The sequence below is a fragment of the Poeciliopsis prolifica genome, unplaced genomic scaffold, assembly GCF_027474105.1.
Source record: "Poeciliopsis prolifica strain line A6 unplaced genomic scaffold, Auburn_PproV2 SCAFFOLD032, whole genome shotgun sequence".
Taxonomy (NCBI): Eukaryota; Metazoa; Chordata; class Actinopteri; order Cyprinodontiformes; family Poeciliidae; genus Poeciliopsis; species Poeciliopsis prolifica.
The window spans coordinates 1,555,362-1,570,953 of NW_026562407.1; the positions used below are offsets into that span (position 1 = coordinate 1,555,362).

The 15,592-nt window shown below is 41.1% G+C and overlaps 2 protein-coding genes across 4 annotated transcripts; both read right to left on the reverse strand.

Moving 5' to 3' along the window:
* Positions 1 to 281: 281 nt before the first annotated feature.
* Positions 282 to 4,523, reverse strand: fam113 (family with sequence similarity 113). Its single transcript, XM_055051154.1, has 9 exons — positions 3,780 to 4,523; positions 3,626 to 3,698; positions 3,458 to 3,537; positions 3,073 to 3,305; positions 2,463 to 2,613; positions 2,020 to 2,254; positions 1,901 to 1,948; positions 1,234 to 1,431; positions 282 to 734 (listed from the first exon to the last, which is right to left on the reverse strand). Exons 1-9 carry the CDS (start codon positions 3,780 to 3,782, stop codon positions 571 to 573), a joined length of 1,185 nt encoding a protein of 394 aa, XP_054907129.1. The 5' UTR covers positions 3,783 to 4,523; the 3' UTR covers positions 282 to 570.
* A 667-nt stretch (positions 4,524 to 5,190) lies between these two features.
* On the reverse strand, positions 5,191 to 15,537 carry rpgrip1 (RPGR interacting protein 1). Of its 3 annotated transcripts, none has more exons than XM_055051228.1 (31): positions 15,152 to 15,537; positions 14,804 to 14,940; positions 14,413 to 14,466; positions 14,220 to 14,340; positions 13,743 to 13,948; positions 13,413 to 13,515; positions 13,189 to 13,326; positions 12,949 to 13,054; positions 12,824 to 12,847; positions 12,594 to 12,740; positions 12,456 to 12,529; positions 11,717 to 11,952; positions 11,528 to 11,634; positions 11,389 to 11,439; positions 11,120 to 11,299; positions 10,927 to 11,044; positions 10,643 to 10,806; positions 10,220 to 10,565; positions 9,969 to 10,129; positions 9,309 to 9,541; positions 9,126 to 9,241; positions 8,821 to 9,035; positions 8,684 to 8,740; positions 8,029 to 8,195; positions 7,706 to 7,784; positions 7,498 to 7,564; positions 7,288 to 7,373; positions 6,412 to 6,601; positions 6,234 to 6,318; positions 5,696 to 5,823; positions 5,191 to 5,492 (listed from the first exon to the last, which is right to left on the reverse strand). In XM_055051228.1, the coding sequence occupies exons 2-31, from the start codon at positions 14,889 to 14,891 to the stop codon at positions 5,266 to 5,268; spliced, it is 4,074 nt and encodes a 1,357-aa protein (XP_054907203.1). In that variant the 5' UTR covers positions 14,892 to 14,940; positions 15,152 to 15,537; the 3' UTR covers positions 5,191 to 5,265. The 3 variants fall into 3 exon arrangements, with proteins under 3 accessions (XP_054907203.1, XP_054907201.1, XP_054907202.1); XM_055051226.1 differs by having other exon boundaries at positions 13,189 to 13,329; positions 15,152 to 15,536; XM_055051227.1 differs by having other exon boundaries at positions 13,189 to 13,329; positions 14,804 to 14,951; positions 15,152 to 15,536.
* Positions 15,538 to 15,592: the final 55 nt, after the last annotated feature.

The window sequence follows — 15,592 nt, forward strand, 5'->3', positions numbered from 1 at the left end:
AAAATATTTGACATTTGAAGATACAATAGATGTATCCGGTTAAAAGCTACATCCATCCAAGTCACTGTGCCATGGTGTTCTTGGGTGAGAACTCACCTGCTCTTTTGCTGGTAGTGGTTAAAGAGCCCAGTTGCAATGGTGGAGTCCTCTGACTTGACAAATCCTACACATACAGGCCATCTGCCATTTCAAATTGACAATTTTATCACTAAATTAGTTAGAAAGCGGTTCAATAACAGCCATTATTTCAACATTAAAGGAAATCTAGGATCAAAGATGAAAGGGTGTGAGAACAAGGCAGCCTACAAAGGACTCAGATGTCTGTCGTTTTTATCAGGAACAAAATCAACAGCATTATATTGTGACAAATGTTTATTTAAAAAAACAAGCTTTAATACCATCTTGAAATTATATTTAATGGAAAAACAGCTCAAAAACAAAAAACTTACAAGCAAATATTAAAATATTTGGCTCCTGGTGAAAGAAAAACCCCAGTTTACACAATTACAAAACACCTGTTTATGGAAGAGAACAAAGCATAAACATGAGTGGCACTTGAACAGCTCCATTTCAGTAATGATATCCATGAAAGGGACGGTGATCTGGTTTGTGATGGGTGTAGGGGGCATAGTGAGGCCTGCTGTGACGGTTCCTCATCACGAACTGATGACTGAGGGGCTGGTGGTAATCTTCATAGGGCTCAAAGTAGGAGGACGGAGGCACATTGTCAACACCTGTAAGATGTTCAGATGTTATTTTTTAAACCGATAAATTTATGCTATTGATTTTTCACTAGTTTTGGTAGAGAATTAAATTTTTTTTTTAAAGTCTGCATCTACTGAACACAACATGTTAAAGTTAATATTTCTAATGGTGTAACTCGGGTGTCGGTAACAACCCATTTTGCCCACACATGCAGATATCACACCTAATACAAACAAATGAGACATCAGGCTGTGACCATAGTCTTATTTCGTTTAATAACTTGTAATGTTAATTCCAGGTCTGATTGGATTTGCCAACCATTAATTGATGTTTGTGAATTAAATTCTTCTGTTGGGTGATTGAGTCATGTCTTCCCTTTCTTCATGAGTTGAACATTTTTTCCTCCCATCAATTCCATTTTATAACACAACGTATTATTGTACAAGTGTGCTGGATGGGCAATGGCACCTTCACCTAGAGACACGATGAGGCTGTAAATGCCAAGTCTGAAGCAGTCCATACACTTACCATGTCTGGGCGGTACGTAATGTTTCTGCTGAGGTCTGCGGCGCGACCGGGGCTGCTGCGGCTGGACGGCAGGTAGGAAGTTCTCTGCATTTTCGTGGCGATGTGGCATTGGCTCTCTCTTATCTTCAAAGCTCAAGAAGGCACCAGACAAAGAATCGGAGGTGAACTCCTCTCTGAAGCTGTCCGAATTCACAGCAGCTGTTTGGTAGCCATTTGGACAGGAAAGAGAGGTGAAACAAAGAGATAAAAGAAAATTACTTAAAGTGGAACAAAGAAATGCAGAAGTTTCATTTAAAGATTCTCTCTTGTTTTGGAATAAAAGAAACAAAAATATGGTCATTAAAGATAGATGGCATCTTCCAGCAGATGCACTCCTTCAGCTTTTCTAAAGTATACAGTTTAGTTTTATTTTGGAAATGCCAGGATGACCTTTAACATCCATCTCTGAAGAACTAATCTCCTCTGTGCTAATCCAAAAAAACTACAGAAACACAAACCGTCATCTCTGGAAGCCAGGAACACCCTGCATGAGAATCTCTACAATACCAGTAGTCTGAAAATACTTGATCATACTTTTCATATCCCATTGATTTCCAGGCCTGTGAAATCTTTAATTTCCCTTATTTTCCAGTCTAAATAAACCACAGGAATCACCATCATGTCTTACCTGCAAATTTTGTAGAACAGTCATAGATGGACTTCTGATCTGGAACTTCTGAAACAGCAAAGTAGATGCATGTTTTAATTCTGAAATAAAAGATGCGTTTGTGGAACCACTCTTCTCACCATCAGCAGTCAGCATCACACCCCAGGCTTGTGAAATGTGCCGTAACAGAAGAGCGGTGATCCTGCGGTGGGCGATGGCGTTCCAGTGGACGCCGTCTTTGGTTCGATGTTGTAATGAGAAGCGGAACTGAAAGTGGAGGTCCAACACATCCATCTCATAGTTGTCGGCCAGAGTCCCACCGTAGAAGTTGGCTTCAATCACGTCGTAACGCAGCTGAGGAGCTTTGTGCTCAATCTGAGGTCAGAAAAAAAAATTATGCATTTTTCCATTCAGCAGAAAATATCAAGATGAGGACATAATACTCTACTGTCACTTTGCCAAAATATCACCATGTTAAACCTGTTTAATGTCCATTCCAAGTGGAAAGTCAAACATAAGTCTGTTCACTTTAATCAGCAACAAAATACATTTATGTCTTTTTACACATTTGACAGCAATTCACCTCAGGCACCAGAAAGCCACCTTTGATCCTTTCTCCTAATGGCATGGTGAGATTCCAGATAACCAGCGTTTCCTCTGGTAGGAAACTCTTCAGCTCACCAAAGAACCTCTTAAGATTTGCCTTGTAGTCATCGACCCATTTGGGATTGTATCTAAATAAATATAATGCAAACAATAAAAAAGGCCTAAGCAATTACAGCACAAAGACTAGAATCAAAAACATAATCAGTATGGTAAGTACTGTGCATTATAAATATACAAGAGGCATTCCTTTAAACTGACTCTTGATTTAGCATACAAGCAGTTTTGCTTAGTCGGGTAAAAAGTGATGCAATGAAAGCTCACTTGGCACCCAATGAACTGGCCAACACGTTGCTTTTATTTAAATCAAGTTTTGGTTTTATCTTTTACAACATTTCTAAAATGCAAATGCTTTCTGATTGGCATTGGCATTTTTCTTTTGTATTCAGGTTCGTTTTGGACCACATGCTACACCACCAGACGTATTCTTGACCCCAATTTTTTTGGACTACTGTACTGGAGCATCTCTAGAACTAATATTTAAGCTTGGTGTTAAAGATGCACTTATATCAGTACTTCTTGTTACCCACCTTGAAATATCCCAAACACAAGAGTTCACAATGACCACGTCTGGTTTCAAACCCTGCCGGAAGTCCTCGATGATGCTCTGCATGTATCTGGAGAAGATGCGGGTCACGAAGTAGAAGCGGATCAGGTGGTGGTCAGACTGATACTGACGGACCTCTGTGTATTCGGTCCCATTGTTCATTCGGTTCAGACAGCCTCCTTCCACCAAGCAGTCCAGCTCGAAGCTCATCTCACCCTGCAGGGACAAAACGTCACAATTAACAAGAGAAAAGCGAACAAGCTGATAACTTAACACACGTCACAGAAATACAAGTTTTTGTTTATTTGCAGATGAATATCACATATAATATCTCCCATTTTTGTAAATTATAACCACATGCTACTTACCTTGCTCTTTAGTTGTCTTAAAGTGAGGTATCGGTCCTTTTGTAGCAGTACGACAAGATCCTTGTATACAGAGCGCTGAACTGAATGAAAATACGTTTAATAAGTTACAAAAAATAAACAGATGGGGGAAAATATTTAGACATAATAAGGAAGGGAAAAGTTACTCACTGGAGTCTCCCAACACCACGACGAACTTGTTATGGAGGAGCAGGCGGGCCTGCTGGTGGCTCACCGTCTCTTTCTGGCAATTAAAACATTACTTCCATTATATGTAAAAATACATATTACAGTAAAAATGCAAAATATATATATATATACTTACCATTGTGTTTTAATGTTTTCAAATTCAGTTTAAAACTACCTAACTTTCCTACATTTACGACCGACGCCACTTTCTGAAAGCTAGCCGTTGACTAAACAGCTATTTATTTCCAAACTTTTCCTCCGTCTAAATCATTACATCCACCACAAAGTCTTTTTTGGGAGCTTAAACCCACTTTTAAAACGCAAGATGCCCAAACATCCACATCGTCGTGTCAGGTTTTAAAAAGTTAGCATAATTGTTCGATCCTGGCTGCCGTTAGTTCTACAGACTCAGGTGAAGCTGATTGGATGAGGCCTTCAATGACGGTCGGAAAATTATCTTTCTACAGCGAGCCTCAGCATCGCTTCAAAAATAAATACAAATTACCTCCGAGATAGTTAATCTAAATTATGCGTCAATACCAATTTACAAACTTGACAAAACTCTGTCACACGAATTTAAATTCACTGTTTTCTAAAAGTGAAATTCTGCCGTCAAATTATTATTCTCACACTTTCTTGTGGGTCCCCAGATGCAACTAACAACCAGTTTTTTTCTTTTTTCAAACTATTTGAAATGTATCTACACAGACTTTTTTCACGGCAACCGGAAGCTGATCTGAAAGGGCTGCGGCACTTCCTGTTTTGGTGACTGTAATTCAAGTACTCTGAAAATGGCTCTCCTCCTCCGGTCATTTTCATCGTCCTTACTTAATTTGCCAGCCCTTTCTTTCGCTGATGCGGAGAAAATCGCAGCGGCTAATTCATCCACCAACAAACGTGTGAAAAAAAATACATGTTCTTCCACAAAACATATATCCACAGCTATCAAAGTAAGAAAAGACGTAGCTTCGCGAGCTAATCGCTAGCTACAATATATGAACTACACAAACATCCTAATGAAGCTTAACTTAGTATGCTAAATTACGTGGAATATTGGAGACAAACATGATTTAAACTTTTCAGTTATTTTCTGATTACATTCTGAAATGTATTTGCCAGTACAGTTTGTGAAAAACAGCATGCTAGGACTTAGTTATGAGATACTAGATGACGCTTGATTTTGAAACTGTGCCATAGTAGTTGTCAGAGCTGGATGCTTCAGATCCATGAAGAAAAATGAGGGCCATTATTATTATTATTCTTATTATTATTATTATCATCATTATTATTATTATTATTGACTGATCCATTTTTCTAGTCTTTTAATGCTAAGGCTATAGCCACCGGAAGTAGTTAAGATTATGACTATCTTTTAGAGCCAAGTCTGTAAAATATTGAGTGTAATCAGGTTAAATGAATTCAATTTCTGGCAGATTTAAAATGTAAATATATTAAAATAGGATAAGGCATCTTTATTTACCATGACATCAGGTACTAAATAGAAAAATAAATTAGATCCTTAAAAAAAATGAAAAATAGACTTTTTTTCCTCAAAGTAATATTTTTATTTCACTGTTTATCATGTTTTTAAATGTGATATGAGCATTTTCAAATATTTTTCCTCAGTGGAAGACACTATCATCTTCATCATAATCTAGTACTTGAATCTGATCTTCTTTCTTTTCGTCCTCCTCCTCTTCATCGTCTTCTTCATCATCTTCTGCATTGCTTGTTGTCTTACTTTTACCTCTGTGGTGAAACTCCTGGTATATCCCATTCAGTGCTTTTGCCGCCTCCAGGGACACTTTTAGATTCCCTATGACCTCCCTATCTTTGTCCACACTCAAAACTGCAGAAAGGTGGAAGAAAAATTTGACATTGAAAGTTTTGTTATTTAGAAAATGTAGGACACTTTTACCTAAATTAGGATTTTATTTTGTTTCCTAATGCAAAGACTTGCATTAGGAAACCATACAATTTATCCGTTGAGCTGGTTAACAGAAAGGTGAAACTTCAATACAGTAACATGTAACTCAGAGCTTCAACATTTACTGTCAATCTGTTGTTCGATCACATCGTTTCCTGTGAGCAGCAGTTCCTGCAGGTCCAGGAAAGCGTGTCCAACATCCACACATTCCTCTTCATCGTCCATCGGCTCACTGACCACAGTGAACTTTAACCTGCCGTTACAAATAAACGTTGTCAAATAGGACAACGATCAAAAACACACCAGTAAAAATAATTTTTAAACAGATAAAGTAAACTAACATTAATGTTCTGCAATGGTTTTTGAACATGGTCCATTTAAAAATGATCGGGCTATGCTCCAGGCGGTTCTTTGTCATGAAACCAGCCAATTAAAATGACCACTGTTCTGGTAAGCAGATGTTGGTGCACACAATGTCAAAGAGTATAAATACACCTGGATGTTTGGATTAGAGAAACTCCTCAGTAAATTCAAATTTGTGTCATCAGAGTCACTGCAGTTGTTTGGTGCATAAGCAATCAATCACAAAAAAGAAGAGTTACGAAAAACAACAAAAGAGTGACATGACTTTCATTAACTGCTGCAAGTCTCTAGACCACCCACCTGCCCTGGTTGGGGTCTGTCCCCTCCAACATGGTGTAAAGATACTGCCTGAGTGGAGCTGACTGGGAGCTGTCCACATAAATCACTGGGAGAGACAAAAACCCACTTTTAAAACAAATTCAAGTATGATCTCCGTCCTGAATGCATTTTACACACAGAAGCACCAAACTTCAGGCACCTCGTGTGAAGTTGTAGTGAATCTCCTCCCCTTTCACAGGTTTACGGAGGGACATGGGCGTTTCTGTCGTCTCCATGGCAATGCCCAGGAGCCGGTACTCCACGTAAACGCGCTGCACAGAGGGGTCGAGCGCCACACGAGACGACGGTTCAAAGGTCAGGGACAGGATCTCGACTCTTAGCTTGTCTCCCTGGAAGACAGCAGCATCTTTAAATCTCATCTATTATTTCTCTATATGCTAACGTTAAGAAGCCAGACTTTCTTGTAATCCTGTGAAGTGAGTTTAAACAATAGTTTTTAGAGCCAAGTATGAGTTACAATATCCGTAAATCATATCTTGAGGTGCACAAAACGCAAATAAATGCACTCACTTCCCAACGAAGCCAATTCTGCAAGAAAACCCTATTGTTATGTCATAACTTCTGAGAAATGAAGAAAGATAGACAAAGAGGTCAGCCGAAGTCTGAAGAGTCTAAACATGGAATATTTTGAAATGCAGATTACAGTAAGTTTCATCAGTGTTTTATTTCCTAGTATTTTAGAAATTCAAAATAAAATTCAGCAAAGATCTGACAGAATTTCAGAGATGTAGCTAATAGCGGAAATTATTTTCCAAGTATCAAATTGTTCTCTTTGGTATTTTTCACAGACTTGATTATAATAAAAATCACTCAAGCGCAATGACAGGGACAGACTGTCAGAAATCCCATGTAAATATTCATAAAGACCTCTTTCAAAATATTTCCAGAAACTCTGGCTCTTCAGAAATAAAATAAGAACAATTCCTGATTGACTTAACAGTTTTGCACAGTTCTTATGACAATTTCAACCCTGTTGCAACAATTTGTTTGTTTTCCAGTCCCAAATATTCCATACCGTTCTCATTTTTCGTTGCGATGGTATTATTATTATGTCGCTCTGTGAAGAAGTGGATTCTGGGGATTCAGGGCCGTCACTGGCCTCTGTAAGAGAAAAAGACAAAGATTTAAAAGTTCAAGGGAGTCACACAAAGCTGAATTTTTTAATCCATATTTAATAAAATGGTCAAGTAAGTCTTCAGATGACATAAAGTAAAAACAGAATTACCGCTGGCACTCTTTTTTTCTTCCTCCTCTTCTTCAAACTCAGACACTTGACTCACAGAGGGAAGATCCTGGAACAAAAAGCTGAAACTTAAGCCTATGATCCAGGATATTCACAATTTGTGCCATTTATTTCCAGGTTACACTGACTATCTAATTTATTATGGAAAGAACAGACAGGCATGTTGTTTTCAGAGAGTGAGGGAGCTGACCTGGATCCCTGCATCAGTCACAGAGCTTCCCCTCGATGGAGTTGCAACTGATCGTCTGGAGGACGACCCAGCTGGAGATCTTAAATGGAAATAAGTTTCATCATCATCTTTATCTCATTATTTATTTAAAAAAATAGTGTTGGACACATAGAGCAGCAACAATTAATGTTATTTTTTTTACAAATTTGCATTTATGCAGTCCTGTTAACAGTTTTGTAGCTGTTAGTTCTGGAAGGTATTTTTCCCCTGCCAATCTATGTGAATTGTAGATGAGTCTGTTGAATAAATAAAAGTGTTTTTTACAAAGTAAATGTTTCTCTTACCTGTAGGACAAAGTGGTCAGTCTTCGTTCAGGGGTTAAGTGAGGCGACCTCGCTTCAGAGGACCTCTTGGTGGATCTCTTACGGTCTGCTGATGGCGGTTTCACAGACACGACTCGCTCTGATCGCAGATCCTGTGAGCTTTTCTGTCTGACAGGTGAAGGCTGGGGCTGTAAGAAGGAAAATATTTCAAATAGGCATATAAACATGTCAAGTAAAACAAGTAATTTGTTTAACCAAAACAAACAAATATTGTTTTTGCCACATTTTAATTATGTTTTATATCCACATCTAGTGTGCAGAAACAAAGAGCAGATTTCTGGCATATTGACTGGTTAAAAACAAAGCCTTAATGGTAAACATGTGTGTCAAAAACTATTTATTCTTTAAACGTTTCCATTCAAGAGAGAAATAGCAGCCAGGTTTTGTCAATCGAATGTTGGGGATTTTTATTTGTTGCCAAAATTATGATTGGGAAAAAAATGACTTAAGCCGTTATCGTAGGAAGGTGACAATATGCTGTGTGTTTTTTAACACTTTAGATTTAAATAATTTTGGAACCAATAACAACAGAATTTTATTCAATCATACCTAAAACCTAGAAGGTGGATAAAATGCTTTCTCTTTACTGGGACTTTAAATCAGCTGGATTTCTTACCCAAGCTTTTGCCTCTTTCTGCACAGCTTTAGTTTCTTTGGGCTTCAGATCCTGAGTCTGTAAAAACAGAGAAACAAGTTCAGCTCTTCAGAGTAACATTTGAATTAGTTTTGACCCGGTCAGAGAAATCACATCACCTTCACTCTCTGCTTGGCCGTCGGCCTTTGGGACGTTTCCTCGCTCCTCCTCTTTTCCCGCTGACTGCTTTTCATCGTCCTATGAGGATCGTCCACTTCCCTCCCCCATCTACCCTGAAGGCTGTCCAACAACGGCTGGAATGGATACTTCCACTTCAGCATGACTCTGACCATTCCCCGAGGTCCACCGGCGGGATCTCTTAGAACATAATCACCTGACAAAATACGGGATAAAAAAATATATATATATATAGTTTTTAGTAATAATTCTCCTTCAAGCAGTTTTATTTCCCTCACAGCCTCACCTCTGATCTCTCTGCCTGTTGCCAAAGCTCTCAGTGGGATTGGCGTCTTGGCCAGGTAGGCTGGCGGTATCTGCTCATCGCTGTCATCAAACACATACACCCACAAACTGCTGGACCTGGCAAACGGAAACCGGCTGTAATCTCAAAGAACTGAATCATATTATTGATTTAGAGCCAGCGCACCTGAGGTAGTGCAGCACATCAGTTGTTACTGCCAGAGGGAAGCTGGTGACGTTGTTGAACACCGGATCGACGGCGCACTGAACCGTTTGAGAGACGTGAGGCGGCAGGTCGTACAGCCGGTACGTCAGGTAGGCGTCTGGCAGGAGCCCCGGCCAGCGGGCGTTGAGGCCGACACAGCGCTCAAGCATCACCACCAGCTCATTGGGGATCCCACCGCCATAATCATGTAGCTCCTGGTGTGGAAGACATTAAGGAGTAAAAAAATCATCAGAGTTCAGGATCAAAAGGCCTAAAGATCCTCACCTAAACACTTTATGTTTTAAATTTCAAAGACATTTTACTTGTAGACGGACATAACCTAAGTAAGAATACAAAATACAGATTTCAAATAATATGTTTTATTTTTTAAGAAAAGAGAGGCAGTCTTAGTTCAGGTCCAAGTTGATTCATAACAAAACAGCAAACCACCAGGTTGATCCTCCAATGGCCAAAAAAAAAACAGACGGAAGATTATGGAGTGGCCTAGTTAAAGTCCAGTTGAGATGCTGAAAAGTTACTTTAAACAGGCTGTTTATTCAGCTGAAACAACTCTGCAAATAAGATCATCTCTCTGCAAATAAGATCATCTCTTTGAAAGTTACGTCAGATGCCTGATTTCACCTCTTGGCTGCCATCTTGCCAGCCTAGTGGGATGTGACCCGGACTCCTGTGTCTCACTGTCCTCCTTTCCTCTCCGATCTCTGTTCCAGTGTGGACGGGTTCAGCAGGAGGGAAGAGGCGCACCCAGAAATCCACAACACCAATTATTTCACCTTCATTTCCTTAAAAAAAACACACAAGAAAAACAAGTTTAAGAGTCAGAAGACGAAAGGAGATGGGAAGAGAGCATCAGCTGTTAAATTGTTACCCACCTGCGATGCTGACGCTGCCAGAGATTCGTTCTCCTCTCCTCTCCATGGCGCCCATGAGTAACATGTTGCCGCTTCCGTGGGTGATAAACCGGACCCCTCCCAGCGTCTGGTGGAGCTCCAGCTGCACTCTCGACCCCTGACCTTCCAACCGACCCAGATCCCGGACCGTCAGTGCATACCGGGACGTGAAGCCGTAGTTTGGCTGGCTCCCTGACACCAGAGGAGTGGAGTGCACCTCAAAGTCCAGCAGGCAGTAGGTGCAGAAGGTCACAATGTCGTCATGCTGGCCTGACACCGGGTGGAGGCTGCTCAGGGTGCGGAGCCCCGCCGGGGTGAAGGTGGCCGTCTGGTGGGGCAAAAACAACTGTCAGTGTTGGATGAGGTTTTTCGAGAAAATGCTTAGAGGATCTCATAAGATTTTACCTTAAGGTGGATCTCCAACAGTGACTCCCCAGATTTCAGCTGAGAGAAACAGAGATCGTCCTCTATGGGCTGAACCGCCTCCTGATCTCCAGCCGGCCAGGTGTATTGTACCGGTATGGTCCGCTTGTAGTTCCTGGGGCTGTAGGCCAGCTCTTTCAACTGGGCTTTAGATTCACACGGAACCAGAAAAGCATTTTAAACAAACGTTCAGTTAAACTCACAATAGTTTGTTTATAAATGCTCAAAGTGGCGTGAGATTAGATTTGCTGTGAACGCTGTCCTACCTTGTAGCGTGTTTATCTGCAGAGCTCTTTTTGACAGAAGTTTGTCTTTCTCCACCGTCCTCCTCCTGCTCTCCTCCCTCTCTCTCTCCACCTTCTGGTTGATCATGTTTAACTCTTCCTTAGAGAGGAAATATATTTCAAACATTTTCTGTCGTTTTTGTGTGTGTGTGTGCATTTAATGGTGTGCATGTACCTGCAGGTCTTTGGTGATCTTGTGCTCCAGCAGCAGCAGGTTTCTGGTTTTCTGCAGCTCCAGCACCGTCTCTGCATGCGACGCCTGGATGTTGAGCAGCTCACGGGACAAATCGTCCACGCCGCCGTCAGGCACGAGGAAGCCCAGAGCCTCCCTGCTCTCCTGCTGCATCCTGAAGGCCTGCGTTTGGGGAAAAAAAGAAAAAAAAAACTTGTTATGGGATTTTAAGAGGTATATCTCATTATGTCTCTGGAGAAAGTACGACAAACCTTGATCTGCAAAAGAGTTTCACTGAGCTCCTCAACGCTCATGTCAAACCCCTGCATAGGAGAGGAAATGTGTGACAGATTAAACTACAGGAGGAAAACTCAGAGGAAGGAAGAAATTTGTGGATTGTCTGTTTCTGACCTTAGTGACGGAGTCCAGCCTGTCCTGAAGAGCAGAAACCTTTTCTCTGTACTGGTCAACCTCTTTCTCCAGTTGTTCTTTCTTCTCCCTCGTCAGCACAGACAGCTCTAAATGTAATTAAATAAAATTTTTATTTTGCAATGTCAGACATTTTGTTTAATGGAAAACAAAATGAACTTCCAGTGTCACCTTTCTCCTGCTTCCTCTGCTCCTCCAGCATCTCTTTCTCTTGTCTGAGTTTCTCCTTTTCCAGCTGCAGCCTGATCCTCCCCTCCCTCTCTTCCTGCAGCATCTCCTCCAGTCTGTGGTTGAGATCCGGTCTGAAGATGTTCTCCTCCTTCTGCTCCACCTTCTGCTCCTCCTTCTGCTCCACCTCCCTCTGTGTCTCAGCAGGGTTCTCACGGGGGTTCTGGGCAGTCAAAGTGCTGACCAACACAAAAATAAAATCATCAAAATAAATATAATTTGAGCCTAAAATTCACAAAAAAAGAATATTTACAAAAAGGCAATCTTTTCAGACATTGCATGTACTGACTGTAAATTAAAGTCTGGTAATCTAAGTTTTTAATGTCTTGCAGCATTTCTAGTTATTTTATTGCATTTTTGAGGAGGCAAAGTGGAAGAAAATTATTTTTCAATTTTCTTTTCTGCAAATAACATTTTTGAATTTTTAAAATGCATTTACATTCTGTCTTTTGTTGCAGTAACACAACAGTACGTCTTTACCATATGTGAATAATTATAATAATATTCAAGTATTGATGTAGATTGTGAATTAAAGTGTAGACTTTGACTGAACCATTCTTATACAGAAATATGCTGTGACGTCACATTTCTTCATATTGATCTATTTAGTCCAGAATATATGAAGTTTTTTTGTAATTACTAGAAAAATATGTTCCAAAACGCTATATTTTTAAAACCCTACCTCTTCAGTAGAGTATCGTAGCTGTCTTTGATCAGATCCCTCTCTCCCTCCAGGTCTGAGATTCTCTCTTGGAGCTGATGGGGAATAATCCAAATGAGTTCCAACCTGACATGATCCAGCTGCACACAGATGTGTTACCTTGTCCAGAGTCTGCAGAGACAGAGTCATGGTGGTGAGCTGTCCCTCCTGGGTCAGAGCTCTCTGTCTCTCCTGCTTTAGTTGTTCGGTCAGCTCCTCCACCTTCTCCAGCAGAGCCCCCTGGCTTTCCCTCAGTGCCCTCTGACTCTGCAGCGAACACAGGAAGCAGGATTATTCATTATTCACTGGATTATTCATCACACTTCATCTGTTTATTCTGAAGCTTTTACCTCTTCCAGCTGATTCTCGTACGCCTGTACTTAAACACACAGAGGAGGTTAGTGAGAGGATTAGAGAGCTAATAAGGAAGACTGATGATGTGCAGAATTAACAGAAGACAGGAAGAGGGTCTCACCTCCTGCAGGTCAGCAAGCTTCTGCTGGCTGACCCTCAGGGCTGTGCTCTTCTCAGAGAGCTGCTTTTGCAGACGGATCAGATCCACGTTCTCTCTGATTGTGATTCTGAATCAAGTAAAATATATTTTACTTCAAAGTAAATGCACTTTTGTGATTAAAACGTGCTTGGGTCTCAGGCATTTTCGATTAGAAGATGCAACGCGATTCGCCAGCTGTGTCTTCATGTATGTACATCTTACCTGTGTCTGTCGGCCTGCTGCTTCCTCAGCTGACTGACTGTCCCCTCCATCTCTCTCTCCCTGTCTCTCAGACTTTCTCGGAGAGCCTGAGCTGTCACCTCCAGTTCTGCCATCCTCACCTGATCGGTCATACTGGATCTGCTGGATGATGATGGATTTTTATGTTGAATGATAAGCATAAAGACATTGATGATATAAAGAGAAAAAGGAGGGTTTTTTTGTACAATTTTTCCATTTCTGCTCTGGTTTCCTCCAGCGTGAGACCGTATCGTGCAGGAGCAGTCCGTGCCGCCCTCCGGACTCCGGCCTCTCCATCCAGGTTTTTACCTGAACACATGAAGGGGAAGAACATCATACAGTCCTGAAAGGTTGACATCCTATCATATAAATACCAACCTCCTGGTAATGCAACTAATTATTGAGCTTTAGACAGCAAGCTAAATATTTAGTTTTAAATTGTGATGTTTACAAATGGATGGATAATGTGTTAAATCTATGACTTTGAATAATTTCAGACATTTAAGAGATGGCTCTTTTCTGTGCATGAATCTCACCTTTGTTGCACCTGTAAGGCGTGCGAGCCCCCAGGTCCAGGATGTGCTGCTTGGCTACGCTGAGTTTATTCTGCAGCACCTCCTTCTGGCTCTCCAGCACCGCCACCCGGGCCTCCAGCTCCTGGATTGTGTCCTCCATGTCCCTCTCTCTGACAGGACCAAAGCCAGGATGGGCCTGACGAAGTCGCATCAGCTTCGTGGACATTCTGGGGTAAAAGAAGAGGACGGAAGGAGGATTTAGGGTTAATCTTAGAAAAAGGGAAGGCTAATAAAATTGATAATTCGCCATGAATGCTGTCAGCACTATTTCACATGGGAAATTAATATTTGACATCTATAGTCATGATGATATCCTGCCTTTATAATATAACATCCAAAGTAAACTACTTTAGGGTGGTTATTTTGGTACAACGTTGTATTTAAATTAGAAACTTGTGGCTCCAGCAGTCAGAAGAGTCTGGTCTCTGCTGGTGTTACCTGCGGAGCCTCTGCTCCTGTGTCCGTGTGTGTTGCCTGAGTACACTGTTCTCCTCCTGCAGCCGGAGACACAGGTCCTCCAGATGATCTCTGGGAAACCGAAACAGCCGCTGAGGGTCCGCTGGGTGACAAAGCAGAGTCATGATCATTTGAGTCAAAATGTGCAAGATGATGTTTTTAAAAGTTATTCTACCTTTCATCTTTGCAGAATGGTGCTTCTTCCAGGGCTTGACATCCCGCAGAGTGTCTGGGAAAACAGCAAAAAAAAAAAAGCCTCCATGCATTCACAGAAAATTAATTCTGCAGTTTCAACTTTCAAAAATCTTAACTAGACGCTACTTTAACAGACACATTCCTGGAAAATATCTATTCTTTTATGAAGAGTTTTTTATTAAAGGATTGGTTCAGGTTTCAGTAAAAACAAAATGGCTTACAGTAAAACTAAAGTTTAATTTAAATGCTAGGGTGCTTCATTTTAGGAAGGTATTATGCATTTTTTTTTTTTTTTTTTGCTGGCATAAATGCTGTCCTATTACGGCAATAAAACAATGAAAACAGTTCCGTGTTGCTGTGTGAACACACACCGGGGACGGTGGGCATCAGCCCGCCTCTCATCAGCCCCACGTCCCTCACCGGAAGGTCCCCGGCCGTCTCGTCCACCACCAGCGACATCACGCCTCTACCTCCGCCTCAGCCAATCAGAGAGCTCGCACCGCTTCCTCTGTGAAAAGACTCCCGTGAAAGCAACGATGAAACTTGCCACAAAAAGCCGACAAAAAAGGAATCAATTCAGCGAGAGGAATGACTTGTGCTTTGAGATTATAAATGAATCACTGAGCAGCTGGTGAAACGAAACACAAAACATCACGATGCGATGCAGTCTTTAATGAAGCTCTACAGTCAACGTATTTGAGTAAATATGTTTGACTTACCCGCATCTTCCCGAAGACATGACAAATGTTTGCCTGTCAGCCTGCAGGCCTGTGAGGCTTATGCGTCTCCTCCCGGAGCCCGGATGACACCTTTAATCCCTCACCTCTTTATAATTCCTCCTCTGCTTCCTTCAACATTAATCTAACCGATCCAAATCTAACTCCTCTCCAAATCGCAGTCGCTAAAAAATATTTTTTTATAAGGGTTCTGTAAAACCTGTGGAAAAAATAGAGAATTAAACTCGTAAATACGCAACAGAAATAAAGTGATGGATGCATGAAGTGTCTCTGCGCTCCATCTGCCTGCAGGCTAATCCTATTCCTGCACTAATCTGATCAGCAGAAGCGTCAGGTTGTTTCATCTGAACATATGCCGTGATGTTAGTTTACAGATCTGAGGCTGAGATCCGTGGAGCATTTAAAGAGTGGAGAAGAAGAAGA